The sequence below is a fragment of the Rhinoraja longicauda genome, chromosome 40 (genome assembly GCF_053455715.1).
Source record: "Rhinoraja longicauda isolate Sanriku21f chromosome 40, sRhiLon1.1, whole genome shotgun sequence".
Lineage (NCBI taxonomy): Eukaryota > Metazoa > Chordata > Chondrichthyes > Rajiformes > Arhynchobatidae > Rhinoraja > Rhinoraja longicauda.
The window spans coordinates 5,269,864-5,290,290 of NC_135992.1; the positions used below are offsets into that span (position 1 = coordinate 5,269,864).

The 20,427-nt window shown below is 50.9% G+C and overlaps 1 protein-coding gene across 2 annotated transcripts in view; it reads right to left on the reverse strand.

The window, feature by feature from the left end:
* Window positions 1-20,427, reverse strand: part of LOC144611597 (SH3 domain-binding protein 1-like) — a 57,079-nt gene that overhangs the window by 17,261 nt on the left and 19,391 nt on the right. For both annotated transcript variants that reach the window (XM_078430795.1, XM_078430794.1), the window contains exons 5-11: window positions 19,831-19,942; window positions 13,948-14,024; window positions 12,298-12,415; window positions 9,864-9,932; window positions 6,878-6,968; window positions 6,351-6,478; window positions 2,088-2,199 (exon numbers count right to left, since the gene is read on the reverse strand). In XM_078430795.1, coding sequence (XP_078286921.1) covers window positions 2,088-2,199; window positions 6,351-6,478; window positions 6,878-6,968; window positions 9,864-9,932; window positions 12,298-12,415; window positions 13,948-14,024; window positions 19,831-19,942 — 707 coding nt within the window. The remainder of the gene's footprint in view (window positions 1-2,087; window positions 2,200-6,350; window positions 6,479-6,877; window positions 6,969-9,863; window positions 9,933-12,297; window positions 12,416-13,947; window positions 14,025-19,830; window positions 19,943-20,427) is intronic.

Consider the following 20,427-nt stretch of genomic DNA (forward strand, 5'->3'; position numbering starts at 1 on the left):
CCTCACAGCGCCAGGAAACCGGCTTCCACCCTGATCGGCCGGTCAATAGGCAATAGGTGCAGGAGGAGGCCATTCGGCCCCTCGAGCCAGCACCGCCATTCAATGTGATCATGGCTGATCATTCTCAATCAGTACCCCGTTCCTGCCTTCTCCCCATACCCCCTGACTCCGCTGTCAGTACAGAGTGGGTTTTCACCGGGATCTCCGGTTCCGAAGCTCCAAAGGCGCGCGGATCTCCAAACTTGAGGAAGGACATTCATGCTATTGAGGGCGTGCAGCGTAGGTTCACTAGGTTAATTCCCGGAATGGCGGGACCGTCGTATGTTGAAAGACTGGAGCGACTAGGCTTGTATACACTGGAATTTAGAAGAATGAGAGGGGATCTTATTGAAACATATAAGATTATTAAGGGATTGGACACACTAGAGGCAGGAAACATGTTCCCAATGTTGGGGGAGTCCTGAACCAGGGGGCCACAGTTTAAGAATAAGGGGTAGAATGGAGATGAGGAAAAAGATTTTCACTCAGAAAGTTGTAAATCTTTGGAATTCTCTGCCTCAGAAGGCAGTGGAGGCCAATTCTCTGAATGCTTTCAGGAGAGAGTTAGATAGAGTTCTTAAGGATAGCGGAGTCAGGGGGTATGGGGAGAGGGCAGGAACGGGGTACTGATTGTGAATGATCAGCCGTGATCACGGTGAATGGCTGGCTGGAAGGGCCGAATGGCCTCCTCCTGCACCTATTGTCTATTGTCTATTGTTTGTACGTACAGGCACGGTATAATTGTAAATTGTAAATTGACCCGAATGTGTGTAGGATAGGTTAGTGTGCGGGGATCGCTGGTCGGCGCGGACTCGGTGGGTCGAAGGGCCTGTTTCCCCGCTGTATCTCTGAACTAAACTAAACTAAGAAGCAGTGTGGAAACTAAACTAAACATCTTATTCAATCACACTTCGAACTCCAGCAAATCTTTTCGTTTGACAAATACAGTGATTTTAACGTCTTAACGCCTAATTTTCTGATGATGGGTCTCATTGGAATGGTTGGCTTGTGTGGCGAGTCTTTCTTAGTGACTGCAGAAGCAAGGATCGGCAGATGCTGGTTTATACCAAACATGGACGCAAAGTCCCCACAGGGCAACTCTTTAGGGCAGCCGGCAGTGACAAAGAAATTGTAAATTGTTCCTAGTGTGTAGGGCGGTGCCAGTGTGCAGTGATTGGTGGTCGGCAGGGTCTCGGTGCGCCAACTTTCACGCTCCCAAATGTGGGACAAGGTGACGTCACCCTTTGTCCCTTATTTGGGAGGGAGGAAGTTGGCAACCCTACTAACACGGGACAAGGGCGGTCCCGTACGTACGGGACAAACTAATTTAGCCCAAGATACGGGATGTCCCGGCTAATACGGGACTGTTTCCCCGCCGAACCTCTGAACTAAATTAAAGACAGACACAAAATGCCGGAGTAACTCAGCGGGACAGGCAGGGGAGAAGGGGTGGGCGACGTTTCGGGTCGAGCCCCTTCTTCAGACTCAAACTGTCTCAACTGTCTCGACCCGAAACGTCACCCATTCGTTCTCTCCAGAGATGCTGCCTGTCCCGCTGAGTTACTCCGGCATTTGGTGTCTGTCTTCAGTGTAAACCAGCATCTGCAGTTGCTTCCTAAAGTAAAGTGGAGTAAAGTAAACGTTCTGAGGAACGCTGGTGAGCTTTCTTGGCCAATAATATAAATGCCAATAAATAGCAAGAGAGCCCATGATTGGTGTTGGAGTTGGGTTGCCAACTGTCCTGTATTAGCCGGGACATCCCGTATTTTGGGCTAAATTGGTTTGTCCCGTATTAGGCCCGGGGGCCGCTGTCGAGCCGGGACAGTGTAGGCTGACGGAGTGTGATCGGGGAGCAGGGCCGAGTGTGTTCGCCTAACGGAGGTTGCATAGCAACCCCCCTCCTGGTCCGGGCGGCCGCCATTGCTGGAGTGGGAGCACGTGGCCGCTGGCTGGGTGAGGTCACGTGGGGCGCGGGGCGGTGACGTCACCCTCTGTCCCGTATTTGGGAGTGAGATAGTTGGCAACCCCTATGTTGGGGAGCAGCTCACCTGCTACGGCATGCGAGTCTGAGTTGAACTCTTCCGGATCGAAGGAGCCGCCATCAAGCGCGGCCTTTAACTGCTTCAGGACGGATGCTGCAGCTGCCATTCGGAACAAGCCCTGCACCAGGTGGGAAAAAAACCGCTTAAAACCTCAGACATTCGACATTCGGCCTCCTGAACGAGGCAGAACGCTCTGTTCTCAAACCATTAGGTGGCGCAGCGGTAGAGTTGCTGCCTCACAGCGCTAGAGACCCGGGTTCAATCCTGACTACGGGCGCTGTCTGTACGGAGTTTGTACGTTCTCCCCGTGACCTGCGTGGGTTTTCTCCGGGTGCTCCGGTTTCCTCCCACGCTCCAAAGACGTGCAGGTTTGTAGGTTTATTGGCTTTGTAAAATTGTAAATTGTTCCCAGTGTGTGTGTGTGTGTGTGTGTGTGCGTGCGTGTGTGTGTGTGTGTGTGTAGGATAGTGTTAGTGTGCAGGGGTCACTGGTCTGCACGGAGTTGGTGGGCCGAAGGGCCTGTTTCCGCGCTGTATCTCCAAACTAAACTAAACTAAACTAAACGAACAGGTTTGGAGGTTGACTGGTTTCAGTAAAAATTGTAAATTGTCTCTCGGTGTAGTATATGGGGTGATGGGTGGGCGCGGACTCAGTGGGCCGAAGGGCCTGTTTCTACGCTGTATCTCTAAAGTCTAATGTAAAGCCTAAAGCACGAGAACTGAACTTTATTTATGGAACTGACGCGCCACAATGGTGAGAACTACACCGATCAGCCACAACATTATGACCACCTGCCCAATGTGCTGTTGGCCCTCCGTGTGCAGCCCCATACGCAGCAGGGTGCGATGCACTGTGTATTGTGACACATTCCTCCCGTGACCACCATTAGCATTTTCTGTGACTTGTGCCACAGTCGACCTTCTGTCGGTTCGGACCAGACGGGATAGCCTTCGTTGCCCTCGCGCATCGATGAGCCTTGGGCGCCCAACACCCTGTCTGTCGCCGGTTTGTGGTTTGTCCCTCCTCGGACCACTGTCGGTCGGTACTCACCACTGCTGACCGGGAGCACCCCACAAGCCTTGCCGTTTCAGAGATGCTCTGACCCAATCGTCTGGCCATAACAATTTGGCCCTTGTCAAGGTCGCTCAGGTCTTTACTCCTGCCCATTTCTCCTGCATCCAACACGTCAACTTCAAAAACTGACTGTTCACTTGCTGCCGAATATATCCCACCCCTTGACAGGTGCCTGTCAGTGGTCATAACGTTTTGGCTGATCGGTGTATATTCTGCACTCTGTATCTTCCCCTTTGATCTATCTATTGTGCTTGATTGGATTAATGCGCAGTACATCTGCTTGATCAGATAGCGGGCAATGAAAGCTATTTACTGTACCTCAGTACACAGGACAACAATAAACCTAAACCTCAAAGTGACTGGACCTCAATTGTGCTGCTGGCCTTGCCGAGGCAGCGTGAGGTGTAGATGGAGTCAATGGAAGGGAGGTCGGTTTGTGCGATGGTCTGGGCTACATTGCCTGCTCTCCGAACTAATCACAAATTCTTCATTGAAAACGTTCCTCCAGTTCTAAAAAATACCTTCCCTGCCACTGTGGGTGAACTCCTTGGGTGTCTTTGGGCAGATTCGAACAAGATTAAAGTTCTGCCTTATTAATTCTTAAAAACAAAACGAGCCTGTCTCGATTTTGCAGAAGTTGGTGGTTTGTCCATTTCCGGTTCTAACCACCCAATTATGTCACTCCTTCAAGAGCAGCGTCAGACTTTCTGGCATCATCTCACCGAGCTATCACGATTGAGAGGAATAGAGCTGTTGAATCATTCAACATGAAGCCAACCCTTCGGCCCGCCACACTCGTGCTGACCAACAAGGGCCCATCTTCACCAATGCAGCCCTGACTGTTTAACCCGCCGTTTGTTGGCAATTCCAGTGCCTGCCCAGGTATTTATGAAAAGTCATGTCAGTCTCTGCCTCTGCCGACCAGTAAGGCAGTGTGATCCCAATATTAACATAGAAACATAGAAAATAGGTGCAGGAGTAGGCCATTCAGCCCTTCGAGCCTGCACCGCCGTTCAATATGATCGTGGCTGATCATCCAAAATCAGTACCCCGTTCCTGCTCTTTCCCCCAAAATCCCTTGATTCCTTTAGCCTGAGGAGATCTATCTAACTCTCTCTTGAAAACATCCAGTGAATTGGCCTCCACTGCCTTTTGCGGCAGAGAATTCCACAGACTCACAACTCTCTGGGTGAAAATGTTTTTCCTCATCTCAGTCCAAAATGGCCGCCCTCTTATTCGTGGGTGGAAAAAGTCTTACGCAAGTCTTTACGCAAACCTTCTCTTCACCCACTCAAGTGGATTCACTTCCTTCGCAGCGACCAGAGCTGCACACAGTACTTCTGCAGTGGCTAACAGAAGTCCAGGACCAGGACTCGTACCAGGACTTTCCCAATTCCATCCTATTCCCACACTGACCCCACTGTCCTGGGCCTCCTCCACTGTCAGAGTGAGGCTAAACGCAAATTGGAGGAACAGCATCTCATATTTCGCTTGGGCAGCTTACAGCCCAGTGGTATGAACATTGACTTCTCCAACTTCAAGTAACCCCGGCATTCCCTCTCTCTCCATCCCTCCCCCACCCAAATCGCATCAGCTTCTCGTTCTCACCCAGCAAACAGCTAACAACGGCCTGTCTTCTTTATCATCGTTACATTTTTGCATTTCCGTCATTCATTGTTCTTTATCTCTCTACATCATCGTCTAAATCTCTCGTTTCCCTTTCCCGCGATTTCCAGTCTGAAGAAGGGTCTCGACCCGAAACGTCACCCACTCCTTCTCTCCAGAGATAGTGCCTGACCCGCTGAGTTACTCCAGCTTTTTGTGTCTATCTCCGGGGTAGAACCAGCATCTACAGTTCCTTCCTCCACACTTCCCAATTTTCTGTTCTCTGCTCTGGATAACAAAGGCAAATATACCCCAAGCCTTCCTCACCTTGACCTTCCTGGTCAAAAATGCTTTTGGCACATTGGCCATCGGTCAGAGTATTGAGTATAGAAGTTGGACTCATAAGGTCATAAGTGATAGGAGTAGAATTAGGCCATTCGGCCCTTCAGGTCTACTCCGCCATTCAATCATGGTTGATCTTTCTCTCGCCTCCTAACCCCATTCTCCTGCCTTCTCCCCATAACCCCTGACACCCGCACTAATCAAGAATCTATCTGTCTCTGTCTTAAAAATATCCACTGACTTGGCCTCCACAGCCTTCTGTGGCAATGAATTCCACAGATTCACCACCCTCCGACTGAAGAAATTCCTCCTCGTCTCCTTCCTAAAAGAACGTCTTTTAATTCTGATGCTGTGACCTCTGGTCCTAGACTCTCCCACTAGTGGAAACATCCTCTCCACATCCACTCTATCCAGGCCTTTCACTATTCAGTACGTTTCAATGATGTCCCCCCTTATTCTTCTAAACTCCAGCGAGTACAGGCCCAGTGCTGACAAACGCTCATCATAACCCACTCACTCCAGGCCATTCCTGACTGTGGCCCCTGGGTGCTCTGGTTTCTCCCTCGTCCCAAATCCGTGTGGGCTTGGAGGTTAATTGGCTTCTGTAAGTTGCCCCTAGTGTGTGTGCAGGATAGACCTAGTGTACGGGGGATCGCTGGTCGGTGTGGACCCGGTGGGCCGAAGGGCCTGTTTCCACGCTGTACCTCTTTAAAAAAACGTTCTCACTCATTTCCCTTAACTTTTTCTCTCTCGTTCCTCTTTTCCCTCTCCCACTTTCATTCCTCTCCCCTTCTCTTTTGCTCCCTCTTCGCCCTTCCCCTCTCTCCCTCTCCACCCTTCCCCTCTCTCCCTCTCTCCGTCCCTCCCTTCCCCTCTCCCCCTCCCTCCCTCCACCATTCCCCTCTCTCCCTCCCTCTCCACCCTTCCCTTCTCTCCCTCTCCACCCCCTCTCCTTCTCTCCCTCCCCCTTCTCCCTCTCTCCCTCCCTCCCTCCCTCTCCACCCATCCCCTCTCCCTCCCTCCATTCCCCTCTCCCCTCCCTCCCTCTCCACCCTTCCCCTCTCCCTCCCTCCCTCCCCCTCTCCCCTCCCTCCCTCTCCCTCCCTCCCTCCCTCCCTCCCTCCCTCCCTCTCCACCCTTCCCCTCCCTCCCTCCCTCCCTCCCTCCCTCCCTCCCTCCCTCCCTCTCCACCCTTCCACTCCCCCTCCCTCCCTCTCTCCCTCTCCCTTCTCCCTCTCTCCATCCTACCTCTTCTTTCATTCCCTTCTGGAGCAGCATCATGACGCAGGCCTCGATGGGAAGTGCGATGTCCTGGCCGTGCTTCTCCAGGTGCTCCTCCAGTGGGCGGCCGAAGGCAGGGTTCTTGGGGATCACACCTTCCCACACAGAATGAGGGTGATGGGACAGAGGGAGGAAGCTCGGTTAATGTGCCTGAGCCCAGCAAACGCCCTGGGGGTGGGGGTGGTGGGTGTGAGGGTGAGGTTGGTGGGGGTGTGGGTGGGGGTGGTGAGGTTGGTGAGGTTGGTAGGGGTGGTGAGGGTGACGTTGGCGGTGGTGGGGGAGGTGAGGTTGGCAGTGGGGGTGGTGAGGTTGGTGGGGGTGGTGAGGTTGGGGGTGGTGAGGTTGGCAGTGGGGGTGGTGAGGTTGGTGGGGGTGGTGAGGGTGAGGTTGGCGGGGGTGGTGAGGTTGGTGCGGGTGGTGAGGTTGGTTGGGATGGTGAGGTTGTTGCGGGTGAGGTTGGTGCGGGTGGCACGGAGCCGGGCGTGGGTACTGACCTGGTGAGTTGGGGCCGGCCTTCAGTGTGGGCAGCAGGGCGTCCAGCGCGTTGAGAGACCGCTTGTGGTACTCCGCCTGGGCTTCCAACAACTTCCAAATCAAAAAGAACGTCACGTCAACAGGATCCACGCGATATTTCTCCCAGCGTCACAAGAGCATCTAGTTACCAAGTGTGTAGCAGAGAACTGCAGATGCTGGTTTAAACTGAAGATAGACACAAAATGCTGGAGTAACTCAGCGGGTCAGGCAGCATCTCTGGAGAGAAAGAACGGGTGACGTTTTCCGATCGAGATCCTTCTTCAGACTGAAGAAACGTCACCCATTCCTTCTCTCCAGAGATGCTGCCTGACCCGCTGAGTTACTCCAGCATTTGTGTCTACCTTCAACTCGTTACTAGGTACAAGTTCCACAGTCATCCTGCTGAGTTTCACTGTTTGCATCCACTCGATATCACCCGCCCCACAGCCAACAATGCACCATTGTGGGCTCCACCTTTCCTTGATCGTCCCCCTGCTGGCTTTGATCTGTCTTTTTGCGTACCCTTTTCACTCATTTGTTCCATGTACCTTTTCATATCTCTCAGTTCCCTCTCCCCTGACTCTGTCTGAAGTGGGTTCTCGACTCGAAACGTCACCCATTCCTTCTCTCCAGTGATGCTGCCTGTCCCACTGAGTTACTCCAGCTTTTTTGTGTCTATATCTTCGATGTAAACCAGCATCTTCAGCTCCCTCTTTCACAGAGCAACTTTCTGTTACAATAGACAATAGGTGCAGGAGGAGGCCATTCGGCCCTTCGAGCCAGCACCGCCATTCAATGTGATCATGGCTGATCATTCTCAATCAGTACCCCGTTCCTGCCTTCTCCCCATACCCCCTGACTCCGCTATCCTTAAGAGCTCTATCTAGCTCTCTCTTGAATGCATTCAGAGAATTGGCCCCCACTGCCTTCTGAGGCAGAGAATTCCACAGATTCACAGCTCTCTGACTGAAAAAGTTTTTCCTCGTCTCCGTTCTAAATGGCTTACCCCTTATTCTTAAACTGTGGCTTACGAAGCATCTTCACTACAATGAAACTTCTCAGGGGCTCCTGAGGACTTATTATGACAGAGGTTTGGCCAAGGGGTAGGTCTTAAAGAAGGTTGGGAAGAAAGCGAGAGAGGTCGAGAGATTTGGGAGAGGATTCCAGAGTTTAGTGTCTTGGCAGCTGAAGGCAGAGCTTTAGTTTAGTTTAGAGATACAGCGCGGAAACAGGCCCTTCGGCCCACCGGGTCCGCGCCAACCAGCGATCCCCGCACACTAACACTATCCTGCACACACTAAAGACAATTTTTACATTTACCAAACCAATTAACCTACAAACCTACAAACCTGCACGTCTTTGGAGTGTGGGAGGAAACCGAAGATTTCAGCAAAAACCCACGCAGGTCACGGGGAGAACGTACAAATTCCATACGGACAGCGCCCGTAGTCGGGATCGAACCCGAGTCTCTGGCTCTGCATTCGCTGTAAGGTGGCAACTCAACCACCGCACCACCGTGCCGCCCATGAACGATGAATGAATACTTTGTCTACATGTGGCAAGTCACAGGGAAATTATTTGTTTTGCACACCCAAGGTGAAAGGCCTGGAGTGGATGTGGGGAGGATGTTTCCACTGGTGGGAGAGTCTAGGACCAGAGGGCACAGCCTCAGAATTAAAGGACGTTCCTTTAGGAAGGAGATGACGGTGGAATTTCTTTAGCCAGAGGGCGGTGAATCTGTGGAATTCATCGCCACAGACGGCTGTGGAGGCCAAGTCAGTGGTAATTTTTAAGGCAGAGATAGATAGATTCTTGATTAGTGCGGGTGTCAGGGGTTGTGGGGAGAATGCCCAAGGTATGCAAAGAGTCGCCACATAAAGGGGGCCAACAAAATGACAAAGTATCCCGTGCCAAGTCCTCCATTGTTCACCCCCCTCCCCCCACGGGGGTCCCCCATGCCGGGTCCTCTATGGTGCTCTCTGACACTCCCCATCTCCTGCCTTTATTAGTTTAGTTTAGAGACACAGCACGGAAACAGGCCCTTCGGCCCATTGTGTCCGTGCCGACTGCCGCACACTAACACCTGGAAGGTCACCCATTCCTTCTCTCCAGAGATGCTGCCTGACCCGCTGAGTTACACCAGCATTTTGGGTCTATCTTTGGCATAAACCAGCATCTGCAGCTCCTAGAATTTTATTTCAGTTTAGTTTAGAGATACAGCATGAAAACAGGCCCTTCGGCCCACCAAGTTCGCGCCAACCAACAATCGCCCATACACTAGTTCCATCCTACACACTGGGGACAATTTATAGAAGCCAATTAACCTGCTCACCTGCACGCGTTTGGAGTGTGGGAGGAAACCGGAGCACCCAGAGGAACCCACACGGTCACAAGGGATCAGGAGGGAGAGATTGATCAGCCTTGATTGAATGGCAGAGTAGACAGTCATAGAGTGTGGAAACAGGCCCTTCAGGCCAACTTGCCCGCACCGGCCAACAGTGTCCCAGCTACACTAGTCCCACTTGCCTGCGCTTGGTCCATATCCCTCCAAACCTGTCCTATCCATGTACCTGTCCAACTGTTTCTTAAACATTAGGACAGTCCCAGCCTCAACTACCTCCTCTGGCAGCTTGTTCCATACACTCACCACCCTCTGAGTGAAAAAGTTACCCCTCGGATTCCTATTAAATCTTTTCCCCTTCACCTTGAACCTATGTCCTCTGGTCCTCGATTCCCCAACTCTGGGTAAAAGACTACCCGATCTATTCCTCTCATGATTTTGTATACTTGATGGGCCGAATGGCCTAATTCTACTCCTATTCCTGATGACCCCATGACTTACGACCTTGGGGATAATGTACAAACTCCAGGCGTTCCCGACAGTTGCTGAGGTCAGGATGGAACCTGGGTCCACCAGCCGTGAAGAGGGCGAGCTTTCTTGCTTTGTGCTTCTACACTGCAGCTTACCAAGTAAAAGTAGTTGGAATACTCCTCCTCCTTGCTGGCGAAGTGGTACAGGTCGGCAGCGTATTCATCCTGTAAACCGGGCAAAGACAGGAGATGTTAGGCATTCTGCATTGTACCAAGCAATCTTTATTTTTGACGAAGGTGGACACAAGACGCTGGAGTAACTCAGCGGGTCAGGCAGCATCTCTGGAGAGACGTTTGGAATGGGTGACGTTTCGGGTCGAGACCCTTCTTCAGACCGAAAGTAGAGGTGGGGATGGGGGGGGGGGGGGGGGGGGGGGAATAAACTGGAGAGGAACAGCACCTCATATTTCGCTTGGGCAGTTTACACCCCAGCGGTTTGAACGTTGACTTCTCTAACTTCAGACAGTTCCTCTGTCCCTCTCTTTCCCCTCCCCCTTCCCACTAGTTCTCCCACTAGTCTTCCTGTCTCCGACTACATTCTATCTTTGTCCCGCCCCATCCCCTGACATCAGTCCGAAGAAGGGTCTCGACCCGAAACGTCACCCATTCCTTCTCTCCAGAGATGCTGCCTGACCCGCTGAGTTACTCCGGCATCTTGTGTCCACCGTCGATTTAAACCAGCATCTGCAGTTTTCTTTCCTGCACTTTATTTCTGCCGATACTGGCCGTGGATGTAGCCCAGACCACCACACAGACCGACCTCCCTTCTGTTAGTCAAGTCAAGTCAAGTCAATTTATTTGTATAGCACATTTAAAAACAACCCACGTTGACCAAAGTGCTGCACATCTGACTAGGAAAAAAAGAAACATACAGTGGCAGGCAGCCAAACACAACGGCGCGGCCATCTTGAACAAAATGTTAATTCAATCACCCACAGTCCAACAACAAAAGCACTAAACAGGCACCCAAATTACCCAACCCCAAAAACCCCCCAAAACACAGTCCAACAATAGAAGCATTAAATAGGCATTCAAATCTACACCACGCGCTGCCTCAGGAAGGCCTTGTCTTGTTGATACTGCACCAACCGCTGCTGTTGGGCTATAAACGTGCAGTCCCTCATGCATGCAGTTGCAGATTTAAAATTTAGTGTTTGCAAGCAACAGTTTAAAAGATTTACTATCAGCAGCAGATTTTATGTGCGGTGGCAAAGGATTCCAAACAGGGATGGGTCTGGGGTACAGCGAGTAGCGGAAACAGTCTTTATTCACAAAATGCTGGAGTAACTCAGCAGGTCAGGCAGCATCTCGGGAGAGAAGGAATGGGTGACGTTTCGGGTCGAGACCCTTCTTCAGACAGTCTTTGTTGGTCGGGATGGTTATATCATTCAAGGATGGGCTTAGTCGAGTTCCTGATTCCGCGCTGTAGCTCTATCAGAGGGAGGAATATAGGTGGAAGTGTATATGGGAATATATGGGAGTTGCTATTTTGTATAACTGCTTAGGCATCCTTTACATTGTAACTGCTTAGGCATTAACTACTTAGGCATTCTTTATACTTTAATATGTACCAAACATTATCTCTGTTTGTACTTTATATTTATCTCAGCACTCTTTATACTTTGATGTGCACCAAACATTATCTCTTTACCTTTTGCAACTGTCTGTATCCATGTCACATTTGGATGAAAGATAATGGTGGCGAGATAAGAAAAGACATGTGTCTTGGGATGATGGACGGACTAGGATAGAAAACAAGGTTGGCGAAGTATGAAGGGATGTGAGCATTAAGATTACTGAATGGGATTTAATGGTGGCGGGACAGACGGGCGACTGCAAAGGAATGAATGATTGAAGAAAGGAGTGTGGGTATGAGGTAAGGTAAAGAAGATAAGGTTCGGAATAATCCTATAAAAATAGACTGCCCAGCACCTGGAGAGGGTCCAGAGGAGGTTTACGAGAACGATCCTGGGAATGAGTGGGATTAACACAATGAGCGTTTGACGGCACTGGGCCTGTACTCGCTGGAACCGTTCAGAAGAATGATGGGCGGGGGGACCTCATTGAAACTTACCAAATAGTGAATGGCCTGGATAGAGTGGATGTGGAGAGGATGTTTCCACTAGTGGGAGAGTCTAGTACCAGAGGTCACAGCCTCAGAATTAAAGGACGTACCTTTAGAAAGGAGATGAGGAGGAATGTCTTTAGCCAGAGGGTGGTGAATCTGTGGAATTCATTGCCACAGACGGCTGTGGAGGTCAAGTTGATGGATATTTTTGAAGCAGAGATTGACAGATTCTTGATTAGTATGGTATTAAGGGGAGGGAAAGATAGATCAGCCATGATTGAATGGGGAGTAAGGGGAGAAGGCAGAAGAATGGGGAGGGACAGATAGATCAGCTATGATTGAATGGCGGAGTTGACTCGATGGCCTAATGTGGGAGAAATGGGTGGGGGGAACACGGAAAAGAGAGAGGCGACGTGACTTGAGATTGGAGAATTCAATGCTCATACATTGGGTTGCAAGCACCTTAGATAGTTCAACTCTTCTCCAGATCTCTTCCACCTCGTCTTTGAGAAGGTCCACCTTCGCTGTGGTGGACGGCGCAGTGGCCCCTGTGCTGACAGACTTTGTCGCTTGGCACAGCCTGGGGAAGAAAGTGTTAGGTCGTCAACTCACGAGTGACAGGAGTGGAATGATGCCGTTCGGCCCATCAAGTCCGCTCCGCCACTCAGTCACGGCTGGCCTATCTCTCCCTCCCAACCCCATTCTCCTGCCTTCTCCTCACAACCCCTGACACCCGCACTAATCAAGAATCTATCTGTCTCTGCCTTAAAAATATCCACTGACTTGTGGCCTCCACACCCGTCTGTGGCAAAGAATCCCACAGATTCACCACCCTCCGACTGAAGAAATTCCTCTTCATCTCCTTCCTAAAGGAACGTCCTTTAATTCTGGGGCTGTGGCCTCTGGTCCTAGACTCTCCCACTAGTGGAAACATCCTCTCCACATCCAGTCTATCCAGGCCTTTCACTATTCGGTAAGTTTCAATGAGGTTCCTCCCTCATCCTTCTAAACTCCAGTGAGTAGAGGCCCAGTGCCGACAAGCACTGTGAGTTTGTGATGTAGTGATTTATTAATATGGTCTTTGGTGTAGATTGATTGACCGCATGTAAAATTGCTCCAGATGTGTAGAGAATGCATGAGAAAGTGGGATTACATAGAACGTGTGTGAGCGAGGATATTGATGGTGGACTCGGTGGGCCGAAGGGCCTATTTTGATGCTGTGTCTCTGGAACTAAAAACTAACAACGACAAGGTAGTTGCAAACGTTGGAGTTTAGAAGGACGAGGGGGGACTTAATTGAAACTTACAGAGTATTGAAAGGTCTGGATAGAGTGGATGTGGAAAGGATGTTTCCACTGGTGGGAGAGTCTAGGACCAGAGGGCACAGCCTCAGAATTAAAGGGCGCTCTTTCAGAAAGGAGGTGAGGAGGAACTTCTTTAGTCAGAGGGTGGTTAATCCGTGTAAATCATCGCCACAGAGGGGTGTGGAGGCCATCAGTGGATATTTTTACGGCAGAGATAGACAGGTTATTGATTAGAACAGGTGTCAAGGGGTTATGGGGAGAAGGGAGGAAAATAGGATTAGGAGGCAGAGATAGATCAGCCATGATTACATGGTGGAGTGGTCTAGATTTGGGCCGAATGGCCTAATTCTACTCCCATAACGTGTGAACTTGTGGAGGTAATGCATTTCAATAGGATAAAGAACAGATATTCCAATCACAATGAGTTTCTGCGTGTTGATTTCAGTTTTTCTTTAGTTTCAGAGAGACAGGGTGGAAACAGGCCCTTCGGCCCACTGAGTCCGTGCCGACCAGCGATGCCCCCGCACTCCAGCACTATCCCGCACACACCAGGGACAATTTACCATTTACAAAGGCCAACGACCCTACAAACCCGCACGCCATTGGAATGCGGGGGGAGACCGGAGCACCTGGAGAAAACCCACGCGGGTCACGGGGAGAACGTGCAAACTTCACGCGGACAGCGCCCGTGGTCAGGATGGAACCCGGGTCTCCGGCGCTGTGAGGCGGCCGCTCTACCGCGGTGCCACCATTGGCCCCCGCGTTGTGTACCTGTTGGCTACTGTCCTGGTGATCACCGCCACCTTACCGACTTTTGGCCGATGTCCAGTCCAGCGTTAGCTTGTCCAGCTTCTTCTTGTGTTTAAGGATATTGGGAAGCTCCTCCTGTTTGCACAGAGACATCAACGTTAGGTGGAGCCTCGGGCTTTGCGGGCGACCTGCCTATTTGGTCTGACCCTCTCCTCCTCTCCAGAGACGCTGCCTGTCCCGCTGAGCTACTCCAACTTCTTGTGTCTATCTTCGGCTTGAAGCTCCTTCCTACATAGTTGGTTTCCCTGCCCAGTTTCCCGGCGACACCACGTCCCATTACGCCTCCCCTCCCAGCACCACAGGCCCTTCAGCCCACCCAGTCCATGCCGACAATTGATCTGAAGAAGTGTCTCACCCTTCTTTCCATCCAGAGATGCCGCCTGTCCCGCTGAGTTACCTCAGCATTTTGCGTCCACCTTCTGACAACCGATCTGCCAATCACGCTCGTTCTATGTAATCCCACTTTCTGATCCACCCCCTAGAGATACAGTGCGAAAACAAGGCCCTTCAGCCCGCCGAGTCCACTCCGACCAGCGTACACTAGCTAGGGTCATCGCTGAGGCGACGGAACATGAGCTCCACGTCGTGGCGGACCCAGATCTCATTGATGTGGGGGCGGAGGGGAACTTTAGATAGTTCCTCTGTCCCTCTCTTCCCCTCCCCCTTCCCAGTTCTCCCACTGTCTTCCTGTCTCCACCTGCATCCTATCTTTGTCCCGCCCCCCTCCCCCCCATCAGTCCGAAGAAGGGTCTCGACCCGAAACGTCACCCATTCCTTCTCTCCAGAGATGCTGCCTGACCCGCTGAGTTACTCCAGCATGTTGTGATACCCTGCACACTAGCAGTATTCTATCCTCTAGGGACAATTCTATGACTTTTACCAAAGCCAATTAATTAACCTACAAAGCTGCACGTCTTTGGGACGTGTGAGGAAACCAGAGCACCCGGAGAAAACCCACACTGTCACAGGGCGAACAGACAAACTCCGTGCAGACAGCACCCGTAGTCAGGATTGAACCTGGGTTTCTGGCGCTGTGAGGCAGCAACTCTAACGCAGTGCCGCCCAAGCTAGTTTAGTTCAGATCACAAGATCAGTCTGAAGAAGGGTCTCGACCCGAAACGTCACCCATTCCTTCTCTCTCTCGAGATGCTGTCTGACCCGCTGAGTTACTCCAGCATTTTGTGTCTACCATGAGATCATAGATCAATTAGGCCATTCGGCCCATCAGGTCTACTCCGCCATTCAATCATGGCTGATCGATCTCTCCCTCCGAACCCCATTCTCCTGCCTTCTCCCCATAACCTCTGACACCCGTACTAATCAAGAATCTATCTACCTCTGCCTTAAATATATCCACTGACTTTGCCTCCATGGCCCTCTGTGGCAAATAATCCCACAGATTCACCACCCTCTGACTAAAGAAGTTCCTCCTCATCTCCATCCTAAAAGAACGTCCTTTAATTCTGAGGCTGTGCCCTTTAGTCCGAGACTCTAGAAACTCTAGAGCCAGTGGCTCTACTAGCTGAACCCCACCACAATAACTACACGATACGATAGAACTTTATCCCAGGGGTGAAACTAATAATAATAATATATTCCTTTTATTCGTCCCACACCAGGGAGATTTACAATTGACAGCAAAATTTAATCTGCCAACAGTCGTAAAAACCCCAAAATACATGAAACATGTAATTAAAGAAACCGAGTGGAAAGGATTGGTGACGTGCAAAGATTGATGGGGGGGGGGGGGGGGGGGGAAGTCAGTCTACCCCACGATAGAAGGGGGAGGAGTTGTCCAGTTTGATAGCCACAGGGAAGAAGGATCTCCTGTGGCGTTCTGTGCTGTAACTTGGTGGGGCCAGTCTGTTGCTGAAGGTGCTCCTCAGGTTGGCCAGTGTGTGTCATGGAGGGGGTGGGCTGTATTGTCCAGGATGCTCCACAGATTGAGGAGCGCCCTCCCCTCCAAGACCACCCCCCCCCCCCCCCGTGAATCCAACTCCACCCCCAGGACGGAGCCAGCCCCCCCAATGAGCTTGTTGGTCCTGATCATAAACCAAACCAAACCTGGCCACAGTCCCAGCCTGCACCAGGGCACCCTGTCCATATTTAAGCTGCCTGGGGCCCTAAACTCCATTGCTAAATCTCCCTGTCTTCCTCCTTTAGTTTAGTTTAGTTTAGTTTAGAGGCACAGCGCGGAAACAGGCCCTTCGGCCCACCGGGTCCGCGCCGACCAGCGATCCCCGCACACTAACACTATCCTACACCCACTGGGGACAATTTTCACATTTACCAAGCCAATTAACCCACAAACCTGCACCTCTTTGGAGAGTGGGAGGAAACCGAAGATCTCGGAGAAAACCCACGCGGCCTGGAATGTGGCAACTCCAACAGCCAGACCGCGGGAGAAGACGGCAGGGGAAGAGATAAGACATTCTGGCCTTCCATCACAGTGAGGAGGTGACTGGAGGAGACTCACTGTGATGGATGTTTCTTTTTGTTTGCTGTTGGTTTATGATTGTGTGTGTTATTGCTTATTTTTATTGCTCTTATTGTTAGACTGTGGGTAATCTTTCATTTCACCGCTCATTTATGTGTATGTGACAAATAAAATGGACTATTGGGAGAACCCCGTGCAGACAGCACCCGTAGTCAGGTTGGAACCCGGGTCTCCGGCGCTGCAAGCGCTGTGAGGCGGCAACTCTACCGCTGCGCCACCGTGACCGCCCTCCGACTGTTTTAATCTTGAACCAGCCTGCACAATCCTAATCCACCTTGATAGTGGAACCTAACAAACCAGCTAGATAGACACAAAGAACTTGAGGAACTCAGCAGATAGGCACACGATGCTGGAGTAACTCAGCGGGACAGGTAGCATCTCTGGAGAGAAGGAATGGGTGACGTTTGGGGTTGAGACCCTTCTTCAGACTGAGAGTCACGGGGAGAGGTGAAAACGAGAGATATAAACATAGCACAAAAAGTAAGGAAATTTGTGTTTGGTAGATTATTTCTTTGTTGTAACAATGCTTCTTGGCAATAAATCTTATACCGTTGGAAAGCCTGTTTATTTCCCTTTTAAATGGTGCCACATTTGTAAGGAACATGCATTTGTGGGATGAGCAGCAGAGCTGAGTATATGGGTTGCGCCCATGAAAAATTTGCCAAATCTTCTCTGCCAATGCCAAACAGCTTATTCTGCTGTTGCTATTGACTCTTGTTTTGAGCTTCTGGTACCCCCAGGTGCTGACAAGAATGGGATGCCATCCCACAACAGTGTGTGACCAGGCTGGTGACCAGCATGAGGAGGAGGTGCCAGGCTGTTGTGGCTGTGTATGGTTCTTCCACACGCTACTGTGGCTCCTGTTTATTAAATGAATAAATTGTTAAATTGACAATATGTCTTGTTTCTTCAGACTTCAATCATCCAATCCACCAAACAACACCGAACAAGAGTCAATGGCAGAATAAGCTGTTTGGCAATGGCAGAGAAGATTTGGCAAATGTTTCATGGGCGCAACCCACATACTCAGCTCTGCTGCTCATCCCACAAATGCATGTTCCTTACAAATGTGGCACCATTTAAAAGGGAAATAAACAGGCTTTCCAACGGTATAAGATTTATTGCCAAGAAGCATTGTTACAACAAAGAAATAATCTACCAAACACAAATGCCCTTACTTTTTGTGCTATGTTTAGATGCTGATGTGGGGAGATATATGTAGAAGAAATGGTTGGAAGATATGCAAAAAAATAACAATGATAAAGGAAACAAGCCATTGTTCACTGACTGCTGGGTGAGAATGAAAAGCTGGTGTGACTTGGGTGGGTAACTCAGCATGCCGGGCAGTATCTCTGGAGAAAATGTATAGATGACGTTTTGGGTTTAGTTTAGAGATACAGCGTGGAATCGGGCCCTTCGGCCCACCGGGTCGGCACCAACGAGCGATCCCCGCACACTGGGCGGCACGGACTCGGTGGGCCGAAGGGCACGGTGGCGCAGCGGTAGAGTTGCTGCCTTACAGCGAATGCAGCGCCGCCGGAGACTCAGGTTCGATCCTGATTACGGGCGCCGTCTGTACGGAGTTTGTACGTTCTCCCCGTGACCTGCGTGGGTTTTCTCCGAGATCTTCGGTTTCCTCCCACACTCCAAAGGCGTACAGGTTTGTAGGTTAATTGACTGGGTAAATGTAAAAATTGTCCCTAGTGTGTGTAGGATAGTGTTAATGTGCGGGGATCGCTGGGCGGCGCGGACCCGGTGGGCCGAAGGGCCTGTTTCCGCGCTGTATCTCTAAATCTAAAAAAATCTAATGCCACCCTACATGGAACCCGGGTCTCTGGCGCTGCAAGAGCTTTAAGGCAGCAACTCTACCGCTGCACCACCATGCCGCCCTTGTGGGTTGTGGCTTGGGTTGTTGTTAACACGTGTTGTTTTTGCTTCTCGGGTTTCTGGTGAGTGTACAGTGCACTGATGCACCTTACCCACCCTCTGACCACAGACCCACAATGGTCAGCTCCCCTGCTTGTGCGTCTGACCTTCAGTGTGTGGGCTGGGGCTGAGAGGGGAGAACACACACTCCACTCAGCACGGACAGACAAGCATTGCTGTTGTCATAAGATCATAAGTGATAGGGGCAGAATTAGGCCATTCGGGGTTAATCCCCGGGACGGCGGGACTGTCATATGAGGAAAGATTGGAAAAGACCGGGCTTGTATTCACTGGAGTTTAGAAGGATGAGAGGGGATCTTATAAAGATGTATAAAATGATAAAAGGACTGGACAAGTTAGACGCAGGAAAAATGTTCCCCACCACAACCAGGGGACACACAGTCTAAGAATAAAGGGGAGGCCATTTAAAACTGAGGTGAGAAGAAACTTTTTCACCCAGAGAGTTGTGAATTTGTGGAATTCTCTGCCACAGAGGGCAGTGGAGGCCAATTGACTGGATGAATTTAAAAGAGAGTTAAGTAGAGCTCTAGGGGCTAGTGGAATCAAGGGATGTGGGGAGAAGGCAGGCACGGGTTGCTGATTGTGGATGATCAGCCATGATCACAATGAATGGCGGTGCTGGCTCGAAGGGCCAAATGGCTTCCTCCTGCACCTATTTTCTATGTTTCTAAGTCTACTCCGCCATTCAATCATGGCTGATCTATCTCCGTCCTAACCCCTTTCTCATGCCTTCTCTCCATAACCCCTGACACCCGCACTAATCAAGAATCTATCCATCTCTGCATTAAAATATCCATTGACTTGGCCTCCACAGCCGTCTGTGGCAATGAATTCCACAGATTCACCACCCTCTGACTGAAGAAATCCCTCCACATCTTCCCTAAAGGAACGTCCTTTAATTCTGAGGCTGTGTCCTCTGGTCCTAGACTCTCCCACTAGTGGAAACATCCTCTCCACATCCACTCTATCCAGGCCTTTCACTACTCGGTAAGTTTCAATGAGGTCCCCCCTCATCCTTCTAAACTCCAGCGAGTACAGGCCCAGTGCCGACAAACGCTCATCATGTGTGTTAACCCAATCATTCCCGGGATCGTTCTCGTAGACCTCCTCCAGCGCCAGCACATCTTTCCTCAGATGCGGGGCTCAAAACTGCTCGCGATACTCCTAAATGCGGCCTGACCCAGCGCCTTGTGGAGCCTCGCTCGGCATTACATCGCAGATGCTGGTTTAAATCGAAGGTGGACACAAAATGCTGCGCTCTTGACTCTCTTATCTGGGAGCCAGGGTATTTAAGTTTGCCTTCGCTGAGCTGCCGCAAGTGTCTTATTCCCCAGCGATGCTGCCTGTCCTGCTGAGTTACCCCAGCATTTTGTGCCCATCTTCGGTTTAAAGCGTCTTCGGCCGTTCCTTCCACCGTGAGTGTTTCGCATTGCTCACCTCAGACAGTTTAAAGAGTGGGTCCAGGACGTCTTTCTCTAGCTGCAGCTCGTGGTCGACGCAGACCTTTGCCAGCGTGCCCTCTATGTAGCAGCAGACCTCCAGCATCTTCCTGTACAAGGGACACGCAAAATCAGCAAGGAGAATGGCAGACATTTTCGTTTAAGACACGTCTTTGAGACGTTTTAAGACACGTCTTTGGAGTGTGGGAGGAAACCGGAGCACCCGGAGAAAACCACGCAGGTCACGGGGAGAACATGCAAACTCCGCACAAACGGCACTCAAAATCAGGATGGAACCAGGATCGAACTAGTTTCGTTTAGAGATGCAGCGAGGAAACAGGCCCTTCGGCCCACCGGGTCCGCGCCGCCCAGCGATCCCCGCACATTAACACCATCCTACACCCACTAGGGACAGTTTTTACATTCACCGAGCCGATTAACCTACAAGCCTGCACGTCTTTGGAGTGTGGGAGGAAACCAAAGATCTCGGAGAAAACCCACGCAGGTCACGGGGAGAACGTGCAAACTCCGTACAGACGGCGCCCGTAGTCGGGATCGAACCCGGGTCTCCGGCGCTGCATTCGCTGTAAGGCGG